The sequence below is a fragment of the Xylocopa sonorina genome, chromosome 12 (assembly GCF_050948175.1).
Source record: "Xylocopa sonorina isolate GNS202 chromosome 12, iyXylSono1_principal, whole genome shotgun sequence".
In the NCBI taxonomy this organism is placed as follows: Eukaryota; Metazoa; Arthropoda; class Insecta; order Hymenoptera; family Apidae; genus Xylocopa; species Xylocopa sonorina.
The window spans coordinates 6,543,645-6,567,309 of NC_135204.1; the positions used below are offsets into that span (position 1 = coordinate 6,543,645).

The following is a 23,665-nucleotide window of genomic DNA, read 5'->3' on the forward strand; positions in this document are numbered from 1 at the left end:
GCACTAAACGAAGAAAAAAAGAAGAAAATGCTAAAGAACGCAAAAGAGAAGCGTCTCGAAGCGTTTCATGAGAGCAGATGCAGATATAGAAATACTACTAATCGAGCACGAGTTTCTAATTCAATTAATTTGAAGGTCAAGAGGACCGTCCCGAGACGCCATCAGAGCCGAGATAAATGAAAATAATAAATGAGAAACGTGAGAGTTTCCAGGTTGAGACAGAGACGGGGTATAGGGGATGGAAGTGTTTAAATAAAATAGAGAGGGAATTAATATTATTAAAAAAAAAAAGTCTAACTCGAAGGCCCAAAGACCGCGTGTTAACTTGTTGAGTGTTCTTTGGGCTGCCACGACTAAAATAAAACGTCAATGAATGAGAAGTAAGATTAAAGTAAATTGAAGCGCGAAAGAGTGTGAAAGGGAGAGAGAGAGAGCGTGCGAACGAGAGAGAGAGAGCGAGAGAGAGAGACGAGTATCTTTTTATTAGGGTGAGAGACGCGATGTACTATAAGAAGCGAAGAAAAAAAAAGGAGAAAAGGGAGGAAGCTATAAATATTATGTAATAAATTATTATTATTGTTACCGATTATCATTGCAATGATTATTACATCCACTACCGCATAAAAGAGAAGAAAAACACTAGGCAGATTAAACTGTAAAATGAGAGAACAGATAACACATATTATATATATATACATAATATACATAAAATATACATAAATCTACATATAAAGTATGCATAGTGGTCAATACCGTGTTGCAAAGATATTATGTAACGTTTTAAACTATAAAACGCGAGGAAGGGTTATTAGAAGAAAAAAAAGAAAAAAAATACACCGATAACTTCACGGACAGTCTCGCAACACAGTGACGCGATCCTTGAAAAAAACGTTGCTTCTCTGTTTCAGTTCACGGGAAAAACAAAATGGAACAGGAAACCGGGATATAAGATGAGATTTAAGAACGGATTTATATTATTTTTGTAGCTGTTGGTTGGCGTATGTTTTAGCGGTGTTATTCTTTGCGTCTTTGAAAGTTTAACGGGGCTGTTGAAATTTGTCTGATATTAGAGGAACTTGTAGCGAAGAAAAGGATACCGAGAGAATACTTTTCTGGCCAGTGGCTCCTGAACTCGGAGATCTCGTCGATAGATCAATTTTCAAACGAACTAGAATATTTATTTGCCTTTTTTATATATTTTATACGTTGTCTTTTTGTATATTCTAATATTCCCTCAAGCTAGACAATTACATTTTACAGGCTCGAAATTTCTCTTCTTCTGATTTTTGCCCTCTGGTACCATGATTACGAGAAGGATGTTAAATTAAAGATAGTAAAAGGAGATCCAAGAGCCACTGTACCAAGCGTTAGCTCAATCAAACGTAGAACGCATCTGTTAACAAATAATACTCTTCTTTAAACAATGAAGTGAACGCTCTAAGAGTCTAATTTCTAACTAGGAACGTTGCTTGTTACTTTGAAGTATTACATATGAATATATATACACAGATATTATGTATACACATTGACGCATACTTATCACCAACGGACACGCATAATACACATACACACACACACACACACACGTGAACACCGAGATATACACCGCGGGTGAAAGAAACGTGCCATTCGTTTCCTAGTTGAACGTGTACACCTTCGTGCATATGTGATCGATATGCATACATGTACATATATACAAATATACATATATAAATATATAAATACCCACGTAAGAGTCTAGGAATATATTATATACATGCGTTTCATACATATACATATGTAAACATATACACCTACACACGTGCGAGGAAAACAGAAGTACCTATTTTTCATGTAAGAGAGAGATAGTTTTCTGTCATTATTTTACATCCCCTCACGTCATCCTGGATAATATTATATTATATATACATATAAAGAGAGAAATGAGGATAACGATTAAATAACTAACTACGATTAATGATTATTATATTACTACTATATTATATATAAATATTGTAATAGAGCGGCGGGAGGACGGTTTGCGTGCCGTGGGTCGGAAAGGCATCCCAAAAATAAATAAAAGTAACAAAAAAAAACAAAATGCAGAAGTTACACAAAAAATATGGTAGAATACTCGTAGACCGCATGACCGACGTTTTTATAGATTAATCTATACACACATGAAAACCGGTCTAGGACTAATCTGCCAGCAAGGTTCGGGCCTAACGTGTGCGCGTAATTAATTATACAAAAATCAATGGAAAGATACGAAAGAAAGGGAGAGAAAAAGAGAGAGAGAGAGAGAGAGCGAGAGAATGAGAGAGAAGGGATAGAATTATTGTTACTATTGTCGAGTTCACGAGTTTCGACCGTTCAAGACCACCCTCCATTTTGAGAAACCAGTGGTTGCGCTAGTACTTTGTATGTGCAATTCTATAGTGCTTCGAAACACTTAAATTATATTTGCAAGTAAAATTAAATCTTTTATGAGTACTTACTTTTACTCTTAATTTTAACAGTCTGTGCTTTATGTTTTACAACTATCTATAGTGTTTCGCTTCGAATATTCTTTAGTGTGCACTATTAAAATCGACTTTAATTGCAATAACATTATATATAGCGTTTACAATATGTTTCAACATTCAGATATTATTTTTATAAGATTGTAATTCGTTGAAATATCAAAGTACTTTATCGAACTCTACATGCACTCATCCGGAATTGACTCACATTAAACTCATATTGAACTTAATCCCAAGTTTATTGGTTAACACACACATGCATTGGCAGAGATATTGGCCAAAAGCGTACGTGATCTTGAACACTTGAAACCAGTGAACTCGCGTATAATCGCGAAGAGGCGAGCGCAGAGTGAAGCAGAGCACGAACGATTGCTACGATTATTACTGTTGTTATCGTTTGTAGAACAGAAACGTGGCAGAGAGAGAGAGAACGCGAGAGAGAAAATGAAGTTGTACTCTTTGCTATCACTGCTAGAAAAAGAAAAAAATCGAAGAAAATCGATAGACAACTGCTTTGCCACTGTCTGCTAGCGTCGACAGACGGTCGTGGGCGCGACAATGGAGAAAGAGAGATGCTATCGTGTGTTAGAGAAAAACAGAGAACTAATAATATCGCGTAATTATAATTAAAATCGGTCTATGCGCATCGTGTACATAAAAACAGCATAGCATTCTCGAGGAAGAGAGTCACTAAGACGAGTTCTTGGAGAAGAACAGTGAGAGAAGTGAGGAAGGGGAAATTAATAAAAGAGAATTTAAAAAAAAAAAAACAGAGAACAATATTAGAATTAAATATCGAGCAAGCGCGAACAACCACAGTGTTTAAAAACAAAAACAAAAACAAAAAAAACAATCGCGCGGCTATTTGACGTGCACGTTATTTGCTAAGCGACAAGAGTGAGACGCGTAATTAAGCGAATTAACAAAAAAGATATAAAAGCGACAAAAGTGAAAAAAAAATAAATAAATAAATAAAGTAACATACAAAAAGGCGAAGTTAGTTTTTGTATCGATATCGAGTGGTAGGTTTTCGCGAGGTAGCAGTGAACGCGAGTGCAGGGTCCGGAAATCGGAAATGGTGCGTAAAAATCCGCGCGTGTAACACGATTCGAAGCAAAACGCGATTAATGGAGTTCGATTTAAAAAAAAAGAAGGGAAGAACGAAAGAAATAATTAGAGTGATCGAGTAAGATCGTTCACTTTTCTGGTGAGGATCGAATTGACGATGAATTGCGAGAGAAGAGAGCGTTGCTCGCCGTTGAGATACGAATAATGGATGCAATACAAGACGCCAAAACTGTCCTATATAAAGAGCCAGAGTATTAAAGTATACAACACAACAAAAAAAAAAAAGACTGTAGCGCCATGAAATGTGTATCTCGGATTTTAACATATCAGACATTTCGCTTCGAGCGAATAAGGGTTCGTTCGCGACGAGATTCTCCGCTGGACAGACACCAAACCGATTATCCGCGTGCACCACGCTTTGGACGAGTCTGGTGATGGACTAGAATTCTCTAGAAATCAGAGTGCTCACCTTGCAATAATTTAAAACGAAAAGAATGATCAAAATACAAATTCAGCAAAGATACGAACATAAAAATTCTTTAACTTCCCTCAAAATTTTCTAAAATCTTTCAAAGGCCTCTCGAATAAAATCGAAAGATTTCGATACTTCTACTCTCCTTTTATTAAATCTTCAAAGCAACGAAAAATGTTGAGAACTATGGAACGCTAGAAAAATTGATAGTTCATCGCCAGACGAGATTCCAAAGCCCCCCACCCTCTGAATCTCGCAATTCACCCAACCAATGTTCTCAGAAAAACGAATTTTCCAACAACCTCAAACAAAAAAAAAGAAAAATTCCGTTTTCGACATTATTGACTTGCGAGTTCAACGAGCCTCCCGAGATCCATCGAGTCGAGGGCGTAGCAGTGACACACCGTAGACGAAGGAACCCACGAACAACCCCTCATACACACACGCACACATCCCACACCCAACTAAAAATATAACAGAACACTTCCGTTTCCGGTTTCAAGGATCGAACACGGCAGTTAAAACTAAAACAAGTATATAAAAAAGAAAAAAAAAGCAAACAAACGATCGATAATGAAACATGCGACTGTCCAATGCCAAGTAGAATGCTAAGCTTCGTTAGTACAGTACACACACCGACAAAAATCGTTTCTCGGTGATCTCTACAGGGTGACACGCGAGACTGGCTCGCTTCTGTGTCCCGTGGATCCTTGTCAAGGCATTCCCGTGTCTCACGATCGGTATCGTTTCCGTTCGAACGCGCGCTAGTGATTGATACAACGAAGTCGAAGATATTAAAGCTCGTCGTCGCGGATCAACCGAGTCCCTTTTTAGATCTCGTTAGCTTAGCCACTGAGCCTCGTCGTATTCCACCTTTCCTCGATCTTTTCGGTGTATCTTTGGGTGTCCACCCCTTCGCGGTGCGATAAGATGGAACGAAGAGAGCAGTGTTATCGTTGACACGTTTCGAATCAATTAAAATTCTACTTAGAATGTTACTTGTTTTATTTCAAATAAACGAAGATCCATTTCGAAGGAATTCGAGAGTGCGTGCAATTTTCACTTTATAAATTGTCGCTAAGCAGCATTATTTGTGAGAACGATAACGGTCAGCTGATCTACGAAATCATTTTCCGATGGAGACGCGAACAATGAAGTTCAGTTGATTATTCGCGCGAGTATCTGTCTTGTTACACTACGGACTAATTAATGGAGAGATTGTAACAGAAACGGATCGTTTCCACTCGTAAGTGGTTGGTCCTGAAGGGCGGGACGCTCGAGTGGAAACGGTTGGCTCTGAGGGTAGTTCCGCCGTGCGTTAATTAGAGATCCAGCGGTGTGCCACCGTGTAGAAATCATCCTCGTCGCGCGAGAAACCTGCGTAGTAGCGCCTTGTAAAGAAAACGAGAAAAAAAAAAAAAAGACAAAAGAAGCGAGGATGAAACGAGAGGAATGAGAGGTGAGCGTGGATGTGCGACTGACTGTGAGGACTTGGTGCGAAAGGGTGAGAGAGAGCGTCTGCGAGAGCGAACGGAAGAGCGAGAGAAACATAACATTTTACCCTAGCGTCAATTTTCTACGAAAAGAGTTTTCTACTAAATTCACACCATAAGCGTGCATCCGCTCGCATCGCGCTTATCGTATGAATCTACGTATGTATGCTACACGCAACGCGCTGGTACGAATCTCTTGACGTTTTTCTAATTAGAACATCGTTCGCTAAGTTTGTTACCGAAAAACAAAAACGCCAGCAAAATGAAAAAAATAGAAAACGACAAAACGAGAACGCGAGTTTCACGAGAGAGGAGCCGTCGAGGAACGACGAAGCGATCGTTCGACGCGAAAGATCGACGAGAACGCGAGAGTGAGATATAGAAAGAGAGAGAGAGAGACGAGGAAGAGAGTGTGAGAGAGGGAGAGAACGAGCGCAGCCCCATTTAAAGAACAAAAAAAAAGAACAAAAAAATAATGCAAGCGTAGTAGCGGATATAAAAATTAAGAGCTCATATAGGTGCTTGTTCGAGACGCACTAAACTAAAATGTAAAATGCGAATAACATGGAACCAGACAAAAAAAAAAGAAAAAAAATGAAAAAAAAAATATGAAGTGAAGCAATTACGAACTATCGTTCAATTATTGAGTTCCGTATCGGTGTTTAACTTTTTCGCACTCGACGACTTTCCATTCGGATCTTTCGCCTCGCTACGAGACGAGAAATTAAACGGAACGCTGCGAGTAGTTGATTTACCTGTGTAACAAATAAGCACCAACGCAATTTGCTGGTAGAGAACGAGATAAATATCGATTTCAAATATTTTAGGCTGATCGAGTGCGTAAAGGATTAAAAATCGATCGAGTATTCCTATCGCTCCGTGGTGAAGTTGGGATTTCTACTGATTCGAAGACGAAGGGTAGAACGATCGTGACGATGTTCGAGAAACGACGACGTTTGCGATTTAATATGGGCTAACGTGTACTTTCGTTCTATTGTAACAAAACCGTCGTCTGACGAAGTCCAATGGTGTAGTAGACTTTGGATATACCTTCATCTAGAGTTTAAAAACGAATTTACCATTCGATCTGGCCTTGTATCGCAGCTATGTCGATTTCAGTTCCATTCGAAGCGACGTCTGACCAGTAACCGTAGAATCTACCGAGTAGAACGTCTTAACGTGGCCCTACTGTGCTCTCTAGTCGCGGGATATCGATTTTTTCTTTCCAAATCTTAGTTTCAACCCCTTTGTCGCGGCACTGTAGAGGGTTAACTGCTTCGACGTTACGAGGCGATCGAAAAATGGCGGCTAGAGAGTGGATTATCGTTATCATTTGTTAGAAGCTACACCATTGTTCGCAAGAGTGACTTAGCCGCCGCCTGGGCGAATTATAGTTGCGTTTTGCGATTGCAAAGTGAAGAAGGGGAGGAGATAAATAATGTCTACGTGTATGCTCACGTACATGTAAGAAGTGTATATGCGCGCGTGTGTACAATGATGAATTTCGTTTTGGCCAGCACGTGGCTCGAGCAATTGAGAAATAAATTTTAAACGAGGAAAAAGTGATCGTGGGCGTAGTAAATGGGGAGGAATCGAACGAGGGGGTTTTCTGATCGAAACAATTCCACTTACACATACACACACACATATATTCCGATGAAAGTCTTCGTGTTCGTTTGCGTCGAAACGCTCGAACGGACAGAGGAGGAATAAATACGAGAAAAACAGGAAGCGCGAGCAATTTTTCATTGTACAATTGTAGAATGGTCGATCGAGGTTAATTAAAAAATACAGAGGAGTAATATAATGCGTACGAGAAGACTCTATAGCGAAGGAATACGTTATACTCCTTGAGAAGACATATACGTAAACTTCTTCTTGTTTCCGGTTCTTTAGTCTGCGATTAAATGCGTTTCATTAATGAACAAACGATTAAAAAAGACACATACACACACACATTGCAGATAATTGACTAACATAAGCGTAAAAGTAAAGATGCATGCAACAAATAGCGAGTAACGCAAAAAAAAAAGAAAAAAAAAATACAGAAGAAAACCAATTAGTGGAGCCACGAATCCTAAGGCGCAATTGAACTTTAACCGCGAAGCGAGTTGGCAGCAAACGGATGCAAAACAACCACAACAATTATAATGAAACAAATGGAAAAAAAAGATATATATATATATATACATATACATATAAACGAAGCAGATTAGTTCTTTTTCTAACGAGCGAATCGTTTTTTAAGTGAACACGTAGCTGGCTAATTAGTGGTTACATAACTGGCCAAAATATACTTTTATAAACTGTACGAAAATGGAAAAAAAGAACAAACTGTATAAGTATTCACGCGCGTTTAGACATCAGCACTTTTAAAAATATACTTGCCATAACGAATGCCTTAGCAAACAAACAAAAAATTATAAAAAATTAAAGTATTTAAATACGTTGTAACTGTACATTGAGGTGCGTCGGCGGGGGAGATGGGTATATAAGTATAATAAGTAAATAAACGATGTCATATACGTATACATGAGAACGAAGGAAACGAGATCGAAGAAACCAGCCAAAAAAAAAAAAGAAAAGAAAAAAGAAAAGAGCCAATTCGCACACATTCCAGAGGTAACGTTAACAATATCGAAAGGAGAAGGGGGTTGAAGAGAGAAAAAAAGAGATACACACGAATACATGTGTACACTTTTACGTTCAGAACCGTGTATTTGTATAAAATGTACCCGTGAACACGTTGCTCCTTGTATATATATATATATATTTAACGTTATATAATTGTTTAAAAAAAAATATATATATATAAAGAAGCAAAAAGAAATGGTTAGAACGATCGAGTTAACGATGGTAACGCAGAGAATACATAAACACACATATACATATACAGAGGAAAGAGAAGGGTGTAACGTGGAACCTCTCAGAAACGCGTTAAGATGAAAAGGGGAGAAAAGTATAAGAGGCGACGATGCAAAGTGAGAATATATTATTAAATGTATTTAGATTAAGATTGTGTGAATTATTATATTAGGGGACGAGAGATTAAAAAAATGCAGCAACAGCAACAAAAAGTGAGAACGGAAGGAAGGAAACGATCATTAATCGTGTACATAAACATCGTTGGCAATATTCGACTTCGCCCGTCCATTTAGTTTCTAGACCACACACGTCTCTACGAATTGTTCCTTTCGAGCCAGCATCGAATAGGTCAGAAACGATTGAGGATAATTTTTGCGCCTGTAACTCTCTTGTTAATCTGCCGTTAACAAGTTGACATAAATTTAGTCGAACTGTTTCCTTCTCGAGCTGAGAATAATTATAATATTTTAAAATATATCATTGTTTATGTTTAAGACACACACTTCCAAAGTACTCCACTCGTTCAGTTTCTTTCTTTCTTTCGTTTTACCACCGCGCCATTACCGCGACCAACGGTCTTTGTCGTTTGCGTTTCTTTCGAAATCCGTCGTAATTCGAGAGCAGAACCATCTGAAATGATCGACGCGTCTGTACGTGCGACGTTGAACGCGTGTCATAGCGATGCAATAACATTCAATCAAAATGAATTTACGAATAAAATCTGACGACACGGTACAGGATATACAATGCTAATAGCTTTACGATAGTTTCATAGATCGATCTGTTTTTTACTTTGTTGCCACGTTCGAGAATTTGTTCGTACACCTACCCCCGTCTTAGTTTAGAATATTTTCTATTTTATTCGTTGCAATACGAGTTTAATATCTGTTATTTCCACGTTTCTATCTACTTCTGACTATAATTAGGTATCGTCTGTTTTTCTTCTGATTTCGAGTAAAAAGATATGCGAAACATTGAATATAATTTATGTTAGCTTTATATTTATATTACTGTACGATGATTAGTTAGCCCTCCACTGTATGTCTTTCGGATACCTAAATATCTAAGACTTATGTTTTTCATTGCTAACGAACGGTATTATTTCTACTGAATAATTGTACAATATACGTGAACATCTTTACACGCAATTCAAGTACTCACACATTCTGTACAAAAATTTATAACTACTAACTAATAAACAAATTTCGGCAATGTATGTGAGTTGATTAAACTTATGGCTGAGTTCACACGTTCTCTTTTTTATCGAATGCTCTGGCTGAACTAAATTCAGGGGTGAAAATTTGAGAGGGAAAATTTGAATTTTGAAATTTGAATTATCGATTATCGATTGCAATCGAATCGTTCGAGGCACGATGTTCGACAAAAACAATGACGATTCAAGCAGTTCTGAAGATGAAATATCAAAAGACGCGTTGGCGGAAGCAGTGGATCATCAATTTTTAAAAAACAGCTATCTTTCTAATCAAACTACTGAAAAATCTGATATTTCTAAGAAGATAGATAAATACGGTAAGTATCATAACCTCACTTTTACAATTCCATACCTTATTGCTTAGTTTTCATTGCAGACAATTAGTAATACTCGTACCAATTAATTTAACGTACGAATTTTTAGATAATTTAGCAGAAAATAAAGATTCAACGAAACCGATATCACTAAGACACGATTCGGAGAATCAGGATAGATTTTTCAGTTTCGGTGTGAGTCCGTCCTTTCAGAGTTATGTTGCGAAACAGTTAGATGGAATAATAGAAAAGTATGGGACTTCTGAACGATATTAGCTTCCCAGAAGAAATCATTCACAATAAATAAATTACTTGTCTATGCTTTTTGTACTAATGCAAAATCTTTTCATCAGATCTATTCGGATAAAGAAAAAAGAGGTGGACTACAATGTTGTTGATGAGAAAGAAAGCGAAGACAATAATTGTGGCATAAAGTTGCTCAATTCTTCTGTTGATTTTTTGTCTGCGGAAGAAGAAAGTATAGAAGTGAAACCTCGAAAAAGGAGAAAAAGCGAAACAACTATAGATGACGAAGCAACTTTATTAAAATGTAAGGAGGTTGCCCTCGAACCTGAACGAATATTATCAAAAGAAGAAACTAAAGCTTGGACGAGTAAACGAAAAGAACCTGAATTCAAATATAAAAGATTAAAAAGTGGTACTTTAGTCGAGAAAACATAATTTTAGGTTAGGTCTTGCACTTGTTGACAGAAATGGAATCGATTGTTTTCGCTCAAGTATCGATTCGTTATTCGTTATTCGAATCGAAAGAAAATGTCGATATCTACTTGGTATCGAGACAAAAATATCGAACATTAACTTGTTAACCTCAAAACCTATTTGTAATAATTACAAATAAATAATTTTACATCTAATCTTCTGAATTAAAGAGTACATTCTTTACCTTGCCGATATATTTTTCGTGTAGTTTAGTATAATTAAAAAATTAATTGTGTACCTTTAACCAAACTGTGATGTATCGACTACGTTTGAAAACGTCTGTTACTAACCTAACATACAATTGAAAATTACGAAATTAATGAGCTAACGTAAGCTTCAATATAGATAATAATTAGAATTCTAACGAAATTTTCAGTAAAACCATGGATATTCAAGCGACAAGTTCGACAAATACTATGGATAATGTTTGTAAATTGTAGGTACCTTAACCTCAAACTTTGTTTACAAACAGTACCTCCTCTCTTCTATCTAGCACTGTAAAACAATTTTTCAAATTTTAGTTGTAACACACGGCCTCGTGCGTATACGTGTCCACGATGTGGTCTCGGATATTGTTGCTCTGATTGCTACAAATCGGAAGCTCATTCTGAATGTGCAGAAAGTTTCTACAAGCAATGCGTATTGGATGAATTGAAATCCCAAGAAACAGACCCGGGGAGCAGACAGAAAATGATTGAAATTCTGCAAAGGGTACACGAGCAAGATTTAGAAAACATGGAAGCATTAGTAGAGTCGGATGAGATGGACGACGAAGAAGAAACGATAGGAGAATCAGAAGAAGAGTTAGACTCGGATGACGATGAAACTGTACGAACAAAGGATTGATATTGATATTGATAAAGAAAACTATTCCTCTTTTTCTTTCTATTCAACTTAATACTTTTTTCAGATACCAAACTTAGAAAGAAGATTACAAAATATAAATTTGGATAACGCGGATGAAGTATGGTCCGCATTAACAGATGCAGAGAAGCAGGAATTTGAGGCTTTGATAAAAAACGGAGACATAGAAAAGTTTCTACCACAATGGGTTCCGTGGTGGACCTATCATTCTAACAAAAAACTTGTGGAAGATTTGGATGAGAAAAACGACGAGCAAACAATGGAACTTCCTTCTTTAATAGATGTCCCAATATTTAATGAACTGCAGGTGATTTTTAGATCAAATTCCTATTATGTATATATTTTATAGCAGAAATATTTGAAATACTTTGTATCATTGCAGAAAGCTTCTCCAAATGTTGAATTCAATGTGATAAATGTAATATACGCGTATGCATACGTAGCGAACTATTATAATGGTGACTATTTAAATTGCCCTGTGGAGGCTACAGTCGTTTTTCTTGATTTATGCGACAATATGAAAGTCAATAAGATATACGAAAGTCCTGAAACAGCGATAATTTCTGTTATTCACAGGGTTGTTAATGTAAGTGTTTCAAAGAATTACGTACAATTTTAAGTACAGTTGCCAATGTTAAGTAAACGAAACTAGCTCAGCACTCAAAAGGATAAATATATTAATTATTTCTAGTGTAATTGGTTACCGCAAGACGAACAAACATTATCAGCTTTCAAAGAAGCTGGGAATACAATAATACAAGGACCCAACAAGAAAAATAAGTATCTCTACACTGCGATTGCATTATCACAATTGCACAGGCTACTAACAGCAGCGAAAGATGAGATATCGAAAAGTAAAAATAAAATCGGAAGCAAAGAGTTTTCCACAAAATTTGCTCAGAGATATAATGCAGATAACATAAATTTATCAAAAAAAATTCTACTTTTGCACTGCAAAAAGTTGGAGTACTATTTATCGTGGTCTAAAAGCCATCAGATGAATATATGTACATAATGACAATTAATAGGTTTAAATTTTGTATGATTGAATAAAAAATAAATGTACAAAACTTATTCAAAAGTATTCTTAATTAAATACAAATATCTTCCTGTTTAAAGGACATTTGCATTTTGTTATTTAAAGAGTCAAATATATACGAAAATAAGTATAATATATTTAAATTCATTCTAGATGGCAGCCATATGCTTCCAACCATATTAAATTTCATAACTAAATAAAACTTGTAATAAATTTACTCACCAAATTCACTCCTCTCTGGTCCTCCCGCCTTTCCTCTGCAATAATCCCAATTTCTCTGCACACTACACACGAAAACGCGAAGTTAACAAGCGATCAAATTAAAAAACAATTTCCTCATTCACGAGCGCGTGTTCCCGTCACAAAATTCAAACTTCTAGATTGACAGTTAAATATCGATTCGTACATTACGATAGATATCGATTATCGATCGATTTTTTAACCAGCCTATTTCATTTTAACCAATTTTAAATAAAGTAATCCGAATATACTCAAAATATATAGTAACGTACAAATTATACGATAATAATTACTTTTTCGTTCAGAAACACTAATATATAATGCTTTAATGTTTCAATATTTTGTTAAAACTATTAAATTTTATACCTAAGTAACGATACGACGATTTACGATGACTTCGCTTCCTCCTTAATTGCGTCTCTCATTAACTCCATCGTATTTAATATAATTATGTATAAAATAGAGGTTTTCACTTTTAAAATTATGTACAAGAATATTCAACGAAAATGAAACTCGCGCTTGAAGAGCTCACACACGCGCACTGTCGCCACTACCGTTGCCACTACACTGACTGTTCGATACCCGTGGCGCCATTTCTAAGAAAAGAACTGGTCGCTCTGCGTTATCGACAGTGAAGTGAACTACTGGAAATACCACTGGCGCCATCTCTGTAAAAAGTGCTCAAACTGGTCGCACATAATTATCGACAGCGAAGTGAACTATTGATAGACTACTGGCGCCATCTCTCGAGATAACTCTGAACTCGAGCCTCGAATAGTTTCCGCAGTTCTCACACAGATGGCGCCACCAGTCGATAAGCAGTTCACTTCGCTGTCGATAACGATGTGCGACCAGTTTGAGCACTTTTCACAGAGATGGCGCCAGCAGTCTTTTTAGTAGCTTTCCTGGGGTCGATAACGCTTGAGCAGTTCACACAGAGATGGCGCCACGGATGGAAAAATGAAATTTTACGTCGATTATAGCGGCAATTAATTCGCGTGAACTCTTGCGCGCACAATTGCGTCTCGAGCGAATCACATCTCGTATCCCATGTTAATTGTATAATTTTCAAGAGTCGATGGAGCTTCCAGCCGCGCGGTTTTAAATACGAAATCGAGAGATCGATCGATCGAAGACCGTGAGGCCGTCTGTCAGGCGAGACGAGCAGACGATATTTACAGGAGGCAGCCACGGCGAGTGGGACAGTGGGCAAAATGGTGGCAGACGAGAAATTGTTTTTCTCGAAAGCCGTCCAACATTTAGCCAGATGTTTAGCTGCGATCAAACCAACACCATGGGAAAAGGTGTGTTGATCATCAATCGTACATTGTTAATTAACATCAGAGCTACGTGTTTATGTAAAAACTTGACGTTTACTCAGTATTAGGTTAATTTTAAGGATGCGTCAGCTGATATCCTAACATGTCATCTCCCGTGATATAATACGAAGGACAATCTGCTAGTCGACTCATGCATTTACGAAACGTTCCCAGATAATAATTAACGTCACTACACCTTCAGACAAATCGATTTTAACATCTGTATATATATCCCATACGCAATTTACTGCATAAACAATTGTTTCTGTAGATACTTTCTCAACGATGAATTGTAAAATACATATTTATCACGTATTAACATATCTTTTTCTTATTTTCCTTCCTTCGTTATTAACTTAACTGCTAGATACATTTTACAACGATACATCATGCATAAATCATCTGAATGAAAAAATTAGTCTATCAAAATATAAGTCTTTTTTGAATTAAACAACGTATCAATTTCTATTAGACTTTTACATAACTCATTGTCACATGCTATTAATTTTAAAAACACAAAATTATAATTTTTTTTATATTTTAAGTTCAGAATGCTTGTACCTGTAAAATTTTATTTCTGATTACCTATCATCAACAATTTCTTGTTTAACAAACTTTTATTGCGACAATAGGTTACACAGTTGTTCAAACTATGCCCACAAGAATCTGCTCAAGGTATATACAGGCTGGATCAAAGGGGTCAGGACGCAACTATAGCTTTGGGAATATATTTTCTGGAGTCTGGCCTGCAGCACCGGGACAAAATACTACCTTACCTCCTACGGCTATTGCGCGGTCTTCCAAAAGCTGTTTGGCTGGACGAGGTCAAATGTTCACCCAGCGAACGTATCCCTGTCGCTGAACGCTTTAGCTTCTGCTTGAACACGTTGCTCAGCGATGTTGCAGCTAGGTGTGAATCTGTGCGCGAAGAAATCATATCCACCCAAGTAGAGATATTGGCGGTCTTAACAAATCTCATAAGGGGATACAAGGATCAAAATGGAAACAGAGGAATGCAAGCTAAATGTGAGTATACTCTTTAGCAGCATATCGTTTACAGAAATCGCAATACAATTGGAACCTTAAGTTGAATTAAAAACACGCAACCTACTTGCAACTGCATTTTCTTTTCAGTGTCATTATGCAAGTGCTTAGTACCAGTGCTAATCGGTTTAGCTCGATCTATGGGTCGATTTGCGTATACGGATCCACCTCTACTGTGTCGTATCTTCACAAGACCGGAGCCACCTCTCTCGATACCAAATACAGAAACGCGTGCAGCAACCGATAGGAAGCATCATAATTTTTCCAATTTCCGACCGATTATTCCTCGATCTTTAAGCGGCAACTTAAATCCAGCTATAGACGCGCCAAACCTATTGACCGTGGACGATTACAGCTACGTGAAACGGCCATCTCTGCAGTCTTACACGTCGGTGCCCTACGATCCGGCCACATATTTTTTTAGCAGATACGGATCAAGCTTCAATCAGTTCCCTCAAATGAGATGTAACGAGAGTCCTGAGAGGAGAGCCGGCATGCAATTCAATGTGGTGCATCTGCAAAGCGTACTCGCTTTGGCGAAGAAGTTGCTTACCAAAGAAATCTTAACTTTCCTAGACGAAGAGGCTCAACAAGTGAGTTGTATTACTTTCTAAGAGAACTTTACGATTCTGTGACCGATCTCGTTTAATCTTCTACTTTCAATCCAGGTCTATAACTCTGGGCAAGTGCAAATATTCCCTTATAGAACGTTTAACGAGACAATGAATCTGGTAATGGTCGCGCTTTTACGTGAACTGTTGCAAAACCAACGCGATCTGCCCACACCTTTTACGAGGGACGTGCAGGAGTTCGTGAAGGGTCTGTTTTTGTCTGGGCAGACGGAACTGCAGTCGCGTCAGCACGATGCGAGCGAACGAGAAGATATGGATACTAATTTCCGAACTGTAAATAGATTTAAAGTAAACGTTATGGCTAATTCTGCGTGCGTCGATCTGCTTGTTTGGGCAATCGGCGATGAGACTGGTAAGCAACATCTGAAAACGTTGTACATTGTACCAGAAATCATGTGCGGTAAATCCTCCTATAACACCGTACAACCCTCCTATAATACACCAGTTTGAAACACGTGTTTAATGTATAATACACTGCCCAGATTACCATTCTGAAAAATTGCAAGTGCGTTACGTGCTATGTGAGCTTGTGTTATACGAGGGTCTATTGTAAATTTATCGTCAATATATGTTTTCTGTTATATTATAGTTATCTGAGTTTTGAAATCTCCTGCACATCGATAGGATTATCTGTTACGTTGTTATTTTTCCAGTGAGAGACCAGTATGATTTATCCGCGCTATACGCAGATATTAGTTCGATGCTGATCGGCGAGGGTATTCGAATTTAGCTTATATTGCATTTCGATTGATTATCCCGAATCTCCGTTAACTTTCAATAGTTTTCAACTAACGAGTACACCCTTCAGCCTGACAGTACGGTTCTCCCGTTAACTTTATTCGCTCAGTCGTTGTTCAACTAAACGTATAATTATTACCATCCATTCTAACTGTTTGTACAATTATTAACGCGAGAACAAACAACGAATATTCGTAGGCGAAATCATGCGTTCACGATACATAAGACGTATTTCTATGCACTACCATTTCAAAGCATTCTCGCTGAAAGATTAATTTCCATATACGCAGAGTTCTTTATCCTCTTGAGAGGATTTTTGTTAGAATTAACAACGATCTATCCGGTTTTATGAATAGTATCCGTGCAAACTGTATTTGATTCGCAGGTGCGGATAGTTTATGCGGTCGTCTAGTTGAAAAGATTAATTCTAATCATGGACCAAAACTGGTGCTGGCGCATATGCCTCTGCTAATGGTATGCCTTGAAGGATTAGGGAAATTGGCGCAAAAGTTTCCTAATATAGCTAGTACGTCTATTTATTACCTCCGGGACTTTCTTGTTGTCCCATCGCCTATACTTCACAAACTGCACCGCCAGCAATGCGAAAGAGGTAATCAAACGAATTACTCTACACTGTTTTTATTATGTATGGAATTAACAACGAAATCGTTGGTTTCAGGGAAAGATATGCACGATCCAAAACAGACTACTTCATCGATACTAACAGCGTTTGAGAAATTACGAGACGCGGCTATCGGCAATCTTTGCATTGCTCTCGAAGCAGCTCATTCTGTTAATCCAGACTGCGTGCCGGCATTAGTTGCCAGCGTTTCGAACAGATTATTCGCTGCTGATATATGCGACGGGTATTATGCTTATATGTATATTATCATTTGAATGCAACTAGACTTGCTCGATGCACAATAGTGCAACGTCTGAATGATATGCTTCGATACTTTTAGCGAATCCGACGACAAGTCGAACAGTGAATTGATCTCAAAAAACATAGTAATTATGTTAGGACACGTCGCAGTTGCATTGAAAGACACGCCAAAGACTATGCGCACAATATTCCCGTTTTTTCAACAGTTATTCTGCCGCACACCGAGTGATCTTGATTTTCTGATCGTCGATCAGTTAGGATGTATGATTATAGCGAAATGCGAGTCAAAGGTTGAGTTTCAAATATTTCTATACGTATACGCAAGTATAGAAGGTGTGATGAGGTAAAAATTCTCTTGAAATTTGCTTGCAGATCTACGAAGGGATAATGCAAATGTTCTCCATGTCGCTGGGCTCAAGCACAGCTACTTATGCCTCGAACGATGATCGCAAACAGTATTGCCACGTTTCTAAAGCAGTCACGAATGCTCTTGCGAATATAGCGGCAAATCTACAGGGCGAAACAGAGTTGGACGATTTGCTGCTTCATTTGCTTGAGCTTTTCGTTCAGCTTGGATTGGAAGGCCATCGCGGCAGCGATAAAGTCTCGAGCAACGTTACAATGACGGTAATCGAAGCTAACAATTTAAATAAGAAAAATTTATACAGTAATTGGACCTGTTCCAGTTTCATCGATCACCCCTTTTCGAATATTGATTACTATATTATCTGTTAGAAGGCAGCAAGTAGCGCAGGAAATTTGGGTGTGCTCATTCCCGTGATCGCGATATTAGTAAAACGGTTGCCACCAATTAGACATCCGCAGAAGAGGCTTCTAAAACTCTTCAAAGATTTCTGGCTTTATTGCGTCGTAATGGGTTTCGCTGGCGATCAAGCATCGAGGTTGTGGCCAGGAGAATGGTACGAAGGCGTTAAAGAAGTCTCTGTTAAATCGCCGTATCTTATTTCGCAAACTAGCGCACGGCTCGAGATGAGGGAATTGCAGTATACTTCAGCTGTGCGCAATGATAGCGTTTCTTTAAACGAATTACAAGAGTTGAGAACTCAAATATTAAAATTAAGCACTCGGTATATATTGAAGCCTCTTCAAACTTCTCTGTATGAGTTTAATTGATAGTTGTTAAACAATTGTTTTCATTTCTTCTTCCATTTTACAGGACTAACGACATATCGCAATATGTAACAAAATTGCAATTCGCACAGTGCACGTATTTATTGTCAGTCTATTGGCTGGAGACGTTAAGGGTGGCGAACAGTCCCGAGCCCAGTTTGCAACCGATAATGGAATATTTATGCGACACAGATTTGCAGAAAGATAAGAGCGGCATGTGGCAATGTATATGCTGCGTGGCTGATTCCGTCTTCGTAAAATTCAAAGATGTTATGCAGCGTAAACCAAAAGACGAGAGGCGCGAGAAAGAACTCGAGAACCATGCTCAATTCCTTCTGGTGTACTTTAATCACGTACACAAACAAATTAGACGCATCGCGGATAAGTACCTTAGCGCATTGGTTGACGCGTTTCCACATCTCTTGTGGAATTGTAAAGTACTTTGGAGCATGTTAGATATATTACAGGTACGGTATCCCACCTATTCTTTCACTATGTATTTTATTGCATTTCATTATTATTTAGATGCCATTAATTATTATTCGCATAGATTTTATCCTTCTCATTACAAATTGATCCAAACGAAGAAACACCAATCCTACGAATACCTGGTACACCATACAGTATTGAACTTATGGACACGCTTGAGGCAAGGGAGGTATGTAAATAGTTATTATGAATGGAAGTCATACTACTGTTTCTAATTAATACAACCAATTTACGTCTCATAGATCATCGTGAAAGATTTCACCGCAAGATGTAAAGGAATAGTGCAAGAGGCGATGAAATGGGCTCCCCAAGCCACCAGATCACATCTGCAAGAATACGTAAATCAAATCCCATCTTCTGGATTGAAACACCATTCTGGATTATGTTTGTCCACGGACTCGGTCCTCGAGTTTGTAGATCTTGCTATTCCAGCTTCAGCGATACCAAATGTAAAATGATATTCTTTAATAACTAATATCTAAGAATGCCTCGTCTTGGAAGTAACGAAACTATATCATCGCTTGTTGTAGACTAATTCGTTAGATAAGCGACCACGCGGTCCAAAAGGCGCCAGCTCATGGCTTTTGTCGATGATGTCGACGCGATCGCGATACGCGGGAGAAATAGCAGGGATGTTATCGTTGGCTCAAACAGAATCATCTACCTCTGAAATATCCTTCGAAGAAATTAGGAATAAAGTAGTCGACTTGTTAATCGACGCTGTGTGGATGACTTGCCGATCTCGAAACGATGTTAAACATCATAGTGCGCTTTGGCGCGCCACTGCGCTATTAATCTCTATGCCTGGTAATTTAGAACAATTTCTATAGCATTCCATAAAGTTCTTTTCGAACTTCAAAACGTAAAATAACATTAACATATTTGCAGGTACACATAGACGCCTATTGCATACAGTAGCCTCCTCGCAAATTGAATTGTTCACTCCTGCAGCCATGACCACAGCAGTTGAATGCTGGCAATGGATACTCACTGTAAGGCCAGACTTAAAATTGCGCTTCTTGCAAGAGATGTTTGTCGCGTGGCAATACACCGTTGACAAACGGATGGGCCTCTTTGCACCAGACGAAGAGGAAGTCAATCCACTCGCAGTGTACGAGGGTTGTAAGTTAGGCCCACATGCTCCACAAGTAAGGCCTCACGACATTTGGGTCACGTTTATCGTGGAGCTAATCGAAACTGCTAAATATTGCTGTCAAGAAACGGTCGACATGATTGTCATATTGCTGCATCGATCGCTACCCATGACCGTTGGTGCTTCCGGTGAGGAACCCGGAATGAGTCGACACGTTGCTGCAGTTGGGGTGCGCTTCAAATTGCTTTCTTGTGGACTTCTCCTCCTTCAAGGGGATATTTTACCGAGGTATACTCAGTATGCAAATGCGATGAACATAAATCTTCAATTGATGACGCTGCATGTAGATTTTCTTCTAATTGTCTTTGCGAACTTGCAAATAATACATTCTATTCGCAGGACACTGAGTAAGAACGTGTTACGAGAACGCATATATTGCAATTGCTTGGACTATTTTTGTCGGGATCGTCAAGTACCAACGCAAGAATTGGAACAGCTGCACGAGGACTTGGTCACGCTTATTCGTTTCTGGCAAGTCAGTAAAACGTATTTTTAAAATTGAAGACATATTGGTATCCTATTTAATTTTTTGTGCTTTCATAACGCGTACTTTATCGTACCGAGTAGGTGATGCATAGCGACAAAAAATATTTGGTAATGACTGGTAACGACAGCGAGTTTGAAATGCTAACGCCTCAGTCGTATTCAACCGGTGGTTTTGGACCGAGCGAAACGATTAGTTCTTTGAGTACCGCTTTAGGTACAACAAGTACCGAATTCTCGAAAACACCGACCAGCGTTTGGATTAATACAGTACCAATGTCTACCAGTACCAACACGCTGAGTAAACGTAGCAATCGTAGCAAACGCGTTATGAACGCAAACGTTTTTGTGAAAGATTACATAAAGAAAAGAAACTTGATTCTCGAGTTACTGGCCGTTGAAATAGAAATGTTATTGGTAAGTTTCTTTGTTCTTTTAGTTCTAAGCTGATTTTTATTTCTTGTCGCAAACAAAAGAATTGATGTTACTTAATATAATTTTAACGACAGGTTTGGAGAAATCCCAGTGGAAGACAAGAGCTCGCACTTCCAGGTGAATCCAGTATCGCAGAATGGCGCGCTAAAGGCATGAACGATCGATGGCGTGAATACACGCGTCTCGCGTGGGAGATCAGTCCTATCCTCGCTATATTTTTACCAGTTCGATTAAAGAATTCTGAAGTTATCATTAAAGAGATATGTGGACTGGTCCGCCAAAAACCTGTGCCAGTTATGCATGTCCCGGAAGCTTTACAATACCTCGTTACTACGGATACATTACTCAATGACGTACCTGAAGTAAGATATTAATCCTGAATGATATTACTTTCAAAAGTTTTGGGCGATTAACAGTCGTGATTAATTCTACGCATTACAGTTAGTGTACATGTTAACGTGGGAGAGAGTGTCGCCTATACAAGCACTTGCATACTTCTCCCGTCAGTTTCCTCATCATCCTATCTCTGCGCAATATGCAGTAGAGGTGCTAAGTAGTTATCCAGCAGATGCTGTACTTTTCTATATACCACAACTTGTACAAGCCGTACGCCATGATACTATGGGTTATGTGATCGAATTTATAAAGAAGATCGCCAAACGTTCTCAAGTAAGCACTATAAATATTGCTTAAGTCTATCATGAACAATTCAACTACTCTTACGATCGAGTACGGTCGAGAAACATCATCGCAGTATCCCAATAAATTGACACTTGACAAACATTTATTATTATTAACTTTATTTATAGGTAGTGGCGCATCAATTAATTTGGAACATGTATACCAATATGTACATGGATGAGGATAAACAAGTAAAAGATTTTGTTCTCTACGATATACTGGATTCGCTCGTGAAAAATATTTTGGGATCATTGTCTGGTCCAGCGAAACAATTCTACGAAAGGGAATTTGACTTCTTCGAAAAGATTACAAATATTTCAGGCGAGATAAGGCCATATCCTAAAGGTCCTGAACGCAAAGCAGCTTGCTTGAGCGCTTTGTCAAAAATCATAGTACAACCTGGTTGCTATTTACCCTCTAACCCTGAAGCTATGGTAATTGATATTGATTATCAGAGTGGAACTCCTATGCAAAGGTAAAAAACATTACAATCTTAATATGATAACAGTTGTGGTCAATAGTGTTTCATATACCACTGTTATTTACAGTGCCGCAAAAGCACCATTTTTGGCGCGTTTCAAAGTACAAAAATATGGAATTAATGAGTTAGAGAATATTGCGTTAGCAGTATCAGCTAATGGCAAAGTAGATGAGAAAGAGAAGATGAAGAGAGAACTAGACAAAGAGTCTTGGCAAGCTGCTATTTTTAAAGTTGGTGATGATGTTAGACAAGATATGTTAGCTCTACAAGTAATCAGTATTTTCAAGAATATATTTCAAAAAGTTGGATTGAATCTATTCTTGTTCCCATATAGAGTAGTAGCTACAGCACCTGGGGTAAGTAGTTATGCAACTTTAAGAAGCACTAGATGATACATAAGATATGTATTGAAATGAATCTCAACATGAAATATTAATACGTGTTTCAGTGCGGTGTAATAGAATGCGTACCAAACGCAACGTCTCGTGATCAACTTGGTCGAACCACCGATATCGATATGCATCAATACTTCATTACGCGTTACGGGGATGAAACGACAAAGGAATTTCAGAACGCGCGACGCAATTTCGTAAAGTCAATGGCTGCCTACAGTGTGATTACGTATCTATTGCAAATAAAAGATCGCCATAATGGTAACATTATGTTGGACACCAAAGGACATATCATACATATCGATTTTGGATTCATGTTTGAAAGTTCCCCTGGTGGAAATCTAGGCTTTGAGCCTGATATCAAACTAACTGATGAAATGGTGCTCGTGATGGGAGGTAAAATGGAAGCCGCACCTTTCCGTTGGTTCATGGAACTGTGCGTGCAAGCTTTCCTCGCAGTAAGGTACATAGAGCCATAAACTTTTCTTTAAAAAAGGAATTTGGTATTTTATTAAAAATTTTTCTCATTTATTTCAAATGTTATTTTGCAGGCCTTACCAGGAGGCAATTATTTCTCTGGTTTCCCTAATGCTCGATACAGGATTGCCGTGTTTCCGTGGACAAACGATAAAACTTTTGCGCGGCAGATTCGTGCCGACAGCGACTGATCGCGAAGCGGCAGCCTATATGCTCAATGTAATACGCAACAGCTACCTCAATTTCCGTACGAAAACTTATGATATGATACAGTATTATCAAAATCAAATTCCTTATTAAATTCACGTTTCTAAGTGACTTCCGTTTCACGATTGTTAATTTATAACGATGAGATTCATTGTTTCTCGAAAGATTGTTGAACAAATTACACTGTGTACTACTTATATAGTCTTTCGAAAAAATAACTGAACTTTTTCAAAAGATAAAAAACATACTAGTAACACTACATTCTATATGAAAATCTTATATTTGGAAAATATATTTTTCATTGATATTGCACGAAAGGTTCGACAATTGA

The 23,665-nt window shown here is 38.0% G+C and overlaps 3 protein-coding genes across 9 annotated transcripts; all 3 read left to right on the plus strand.

Moving 5' to 3' along the window:
* Positions 1–9,734: 9,734 nt before the first annotated feature.
* Positions 9,735–11,061, plus strand: LOC143429864 (uncharacterized). 2 transcript variants are annotated; one of them, XM_076905687.1, is made up of 4 exons: positions 9,735–9,929; positions 10,036–10,177; positions 10,280–10,613; positions 11,023–11,061. In XM_076905687.1, the coding sequence occupies exons 1-3, from the start codon at positions 9,773–9,775 to the stop codon at positions 10,605–10,607; spliced, it is 627 nt and encodes a 208-aa protein (XP_076761802.1). In that variant the 5' UTR covers positions 9,735–9,772; the 3' UTR covers positions 10,608–10,613; positions 11,023–11,061. The 2 variants fall into 2 exon arrangements, with proteins under 2 accessions (XP_076761802.1, XP_076761801.1); XM_076905686.1 differs by lacking the exon at positions 11,023–11,061 and having other exon boundaries at positions 10,280–10,650.
* On the plus strand, positions 10,875–12,578 carry LOC143429863 (zinc finger HIT domain-containing protein 2). Its single transcript, XM_076905685.1, has 5 exons — positions 10,875–11,086; positions 11,168–11,474; positions 11,557–11,817; positions 11,893–12,096; positions 12,202–12,578. Exons 1-5 carry the CDS (start codon positions 11,070–11,072, stop codon positions 12,523–12,525), a joined length of 1,113 nt encoding a protein of 370 aa, XP_076761800.1. The 5' UTR covers positions 10,875–11,069; the 3' UTR covers positions 12,526–12,578.
* Positions 12,579–13,839: 1,261 nt separating this feature from the next.
* Positions 13,840–23,640, plus strand: Pi4kiiialpha (phosphatidylinositol 4-kinase III alpha). Of its 6 annotated transcripts, XM_076905888.1 has the most exons (23): positions 13,840–14,093; positions 14,741–15,134; positions 15,243–15,745; positions 15,821–16,136; positions 16,438–16,500; positions 16,908–17,132; positions 17,202–17,388; positions 17,485–17,695; positions 17,778–18,032; positions 18,141–18,493; positions 18,583–19,003; positions 19,087–19,194; positions 19,268–19,474; positions 19,556–19,832; positions 19,914–20,406; positions 20,518–20,653; positions 20,746–21,078; positions 21,171–21,458; positions 21,538–21,765; positions 21,906–22,252; positions 22,326–22,614; positions 22,707–23,113; positions 23,202–23,640. In XM_076905888.1, exons 1-23 carry the CDS (start codon positions 14,004–14,006, stop codon positions 23,425–23,427), a joined length of 6,357 nt encoding a protein of 2,118 aa, XP_076762003.1. In that variant the 5' UTR covers positions 13,840–14,003; the 3' UTR covers positions 23,428–23,640. The 6 variants fall into 6 exon arrangements, with proteins under 6 accessions (XP_076762003.1, XP_076761997.1, XP_076761998.1 ...); XM_076905882.1 differs by having other exon boundaries at positions 16,908–17,388; XM_076905883.1 differs by having other exon boundaries at positions 16,908–17,388; positions 18,144–18,493.
* Positions 23,641–23,665: the final 25 nt, after the last annotated feature.